Source organism: Chenopodium quinoa, unplaced genomic scaffold (genome assembly GCF_001683475.1).
Source record: "Chenopodium quinoa cultivar QQ74 unplaced genomic scaffold, ASM168347v1, whole genome shotgun sequence".
In the NCBI taxonomy this organism is placed as follows: domain Eukaryota; kingdom Viridiplantae; phylum Streptophyta; class Magnoliopsida; order Caryophyllales; family Amaranthaceae; genus Chenopodium; species Chenopodium quinoa.
The window spans coordinates 3246787-3249970 of NW_018742815.1; the positions used below are offsets into that span (position 1 = coordinate 3246787).

Genomic DNA, 3184 nt, shown 5'->3' on the forward strand with positions numbered 1-3184 from the left:
CAAAGCATCCACATCCACATCTCTCAATTTTCTAACTCTCTCCAATTTCAATTCTACTCATCCACACACAAAATCCCTTCTTTTCTCTCTCTCTTTCACCCCTTTTCTCTGCAACCTCTCTCTTTAATGACAATGGTGGTGGTGGGTATATAACATGAAGAAGAGTAGAGGAGAGAGAATTTTGATGTGCTTCCATGGCAAGTAGCTGGACTTGTGCATTCTCACTTTCACCCCACCATTTTTTTAGCTCTAAAACTCGAAGCATTTTCTTTAGTTCTGGTACAAGAAAACCCATTTTTACTCCTATTATTTCTTCCGTTACTAAAGGTGGAGCTCCCTACAAAAATGCTCTTATATCTGAGGTATAAATTATGTTCTTGGTTTCAATTTTTAATTTTTCTTTATTAATTGATGGTAGTTTGTGACCCATTTCAATTTTGAGCAATTTGGGTAAGTTTTTGTTATATGGGTTTATTTGGGAATGAAATTTGGATGTGGGGTTATTGTTTTCATCATTGTTGTCTGAATTAGAAGGTAAAATTGTAAGGGTAGTTCAAGAATTCTGGGAAGAATGTGAGTAAATTGATTTACACTAGGTATTTGAATGTTATGATTTTGAACTGCATGACGTAATTGAATTAGAAGTATATGATTTTGAAGCTAGATTGCAAGCATTTTGATGGAATAATGTTGAATTTGTGTTATTTGAACTAAAACAGATGAACACAGAAAATGAGTGAAATTTTTGGTGTAGGTAGTGTGTAGGATAGTTGTGGTGGTATATTGACTTTGGAGGTTGCACTTTATGGTGTAAGTGATGGTGGTATTGGTAGATGGGAAGTTCTTGCCTTCTTGGTCTTGGTGGTGGTAGAAGTGGTAGAAATAGGTTAGTGGTCGCGACATTATAATGGTTTATGCCCCGAATAGGACTTCCCTTGGCCCTTACAGTCCCTCAGGAGATTATAGTCACGCTTTATGTGGCAAGAGTCCAAAGAATGATGGCGAATGATGTTTGCAAGTCGATTTAGATTGTAATATTGCTTCCTGCTTCAAAAGGGATTAATGGGTACATTTTTAGCTCATGTAGTTGTCACTTATGATGGAATCTATTGAGCAATGGTAGGAAAACTATGACCCTGAAAACTCTGTACAACTATCATGATGATAATTGAATTATGAAGTTTTAGAAAAATGTTTAGGGTGTGTAACTGGGATGTCTAGAGGATGTTGGGATTTAGAAGCCCAAAAGTATTAGTTTATATTTATATATATTTTTTTGTTAAAAATCAAAAGTTTGTTGGGGTTTGAGAAGCCATGAATAAGACTATGCCATGAATAAGATCCCATGAAAATGTTGATTAATTGATACAATCTTAGCCTATTCAACAAAGTTGTCATTCTTAAACTTTCAGTGATGAGATTCTTTTGTCATCCGTGATGTTGGTAGGCTGTTAGAATTTTGGGTCCTCAAGCGACGTTCGAAGCATCAAAGCTGACAGTGGATTTCATGGGACAAGAAGTTGACGAGTACGCCAAAGTTGTGCCTAGAGTCTACATTCTCTCACATTGCGATTTTACTGCAAATTTAACCCTAACCATCTCCAACATCATCAATGTTGACCAGGTATGCACCTTAAGGTATGCATAATGGCCATTCATCATATCCTTAGCATAGTCTGAAACAATTGTGTTCCGTTCCTTATTATTTTTGGTGTGCTCGGTTACTTTGTAATATGGATGTAATTTCCTTCTGTCTCACAATCTGATCGGTCCTGGAAGTATTTCACAACATATGGTAATTTCTTGAGCAAATCCAACATTTATGATTTCCTCATATTACAGTAAATATTGTTGAGATTTTTTTTGTTTATTGTCGTGCAATGTTGGGTAGCTCCTGAATTTGACATCCCTACTGTATGCATGCTCGTTCAATATGGTTTTAGTACTGTGACACATGCTAATTTGTGTTGCAGTTGCAAGGATGGTACAGCAAGGATGATGTAGTTGCTGAGTGGAAAGATATTAAAGGGAAAATGCACTTGGTCGTTCATTGCTATGTTAGTGGCCCCAACAACCTCTTACGTGATCTGGTTGCTGAGCTACGATATCACATTTTCTCTAAAGATCTTCCATTGGTGAGTTCATCTTCTATCTTAACAACATGAATATCCACTATATATGATAATATTGATGATCGAATTTTTAACTTTGTTTGTTGGCCTTGACTAGGTTCTTCAAGCTATTCTGTATGGAGATTCAGCCCTCTTTAACGCACATCCAGAACTTATGGAAGCTGTTGTATGGGTTTATTTCCATTCAAGTTCAGCGAAGTACAATTGCATTGAGTGTTGGGGCCCTCTCAAGGATGCTGCACAAGTAAATTAACTTTCGTTTAATTCTCTGACTTTTTAATAGTGTTACTCCCTTGGTTCCTGAATAATAGGCCATAGTTCTATCATGATTTACTCTTAATGATACTCTTAAGGCCTTCACAAATAATTCCAATTTCTAAATAACGTCCAACATTAATGAGGTAGAGAAGTAAAAGTTCATACGGTGAGGTAACTTAAGGTAGTTAATCCCAAAATCTTGAGAAAACGACCCTCAAATCAAGTGTGGCCTATTATTGAGGGATTTATTGACTGTTTGTTTCAACTTGTTTCAAAGATCTGTTAACATAGTCAACGTACTTACGGATAGTTCATGTTTTCGCTTTCCAGAAGGGGGACAAAGTTCGTGGCGTGTTAACTACAAATGACACAAGTACTCTGCAACAACAGAAACTACAGAGTCCCAAATCCTTTTTACAAGCTCTATTTACTTTTCTTCTATGAATTGCTTTTGTACAGCAAATTACACAATCTTCAGCCGGAAACAAGATTCTTCTTACCCGTAATATAAATTCTTCCAGCTCTTTGACTCTCAGTTGATGTAGGGAAGGCCCGGGTTTAATCCTCAGTTGATGGGATTGTAAGGGGTTTGATGTTTTAGTTTTAAGTATACTTTGTCCAACACATGATTCTTGGTGCAACTTGGACTGTTTTGTTCATTGATTCATTTAATTGATCAATGATTATTTTTTTCTGCTGTATATTATGTATAATATGATACACATTTTGGTATTTCATCATCTCAAAATCTGATGATTAAGATAAATCCAGATTGAAGTGATGAGATTTAAGCA

At 36.1% G+C, this 3184-nt stretch overlaps 1 protein-coding gene across 1 annotated transcript; it reads left to right on the forward strand.

The window, feature by feature from the left end:
* On the forward strand, positions 1 to 3184 carry LOC110725760 (protein STAY-GREEN LIKE, chloroplastic-like). Its single transcript, XM_021905231.1, has 5 exons — positions 1 to 362; positions 1448 to 1624; positions 1974 to 2135; positions 2230 to 2376; positions 2721 to 3184. Exons 1-5 carry the CDS (start codon positions 195 to 197, stop codon positions 2832 to 2834), a joined length of 768 nt encoding a protein of 255 aa, XP_021760923.1. The 5' UTR covers positions 1 to 194; the 3' UTR covers positions 2835 to 3184.

Bases quoted from the DNA above. Each gene is read 5' to 3' on its own strand.
- LOC110725760 (XM_021905231.1), top strand. From the start codon at position 195: ATGGCAAGTAGCTGGACTTGTGCATTCTCACTTTCACCCCACCATTTT. The intron at 1,625-1,973 runs GTATGCACCTTA...TTTGTGTTGCAG, and splicing joins ACATCATCAATGTTGACCAG to TTGCAAGGATGGTACAGCAA. The intron at 2,136-2,229 runs GTGAGTTCATCT...GGCCTTGACTAG, and splicing joins TCTCTAAAGATCTTCCATTG to GTTCTTCAAGCTATTCTGTA.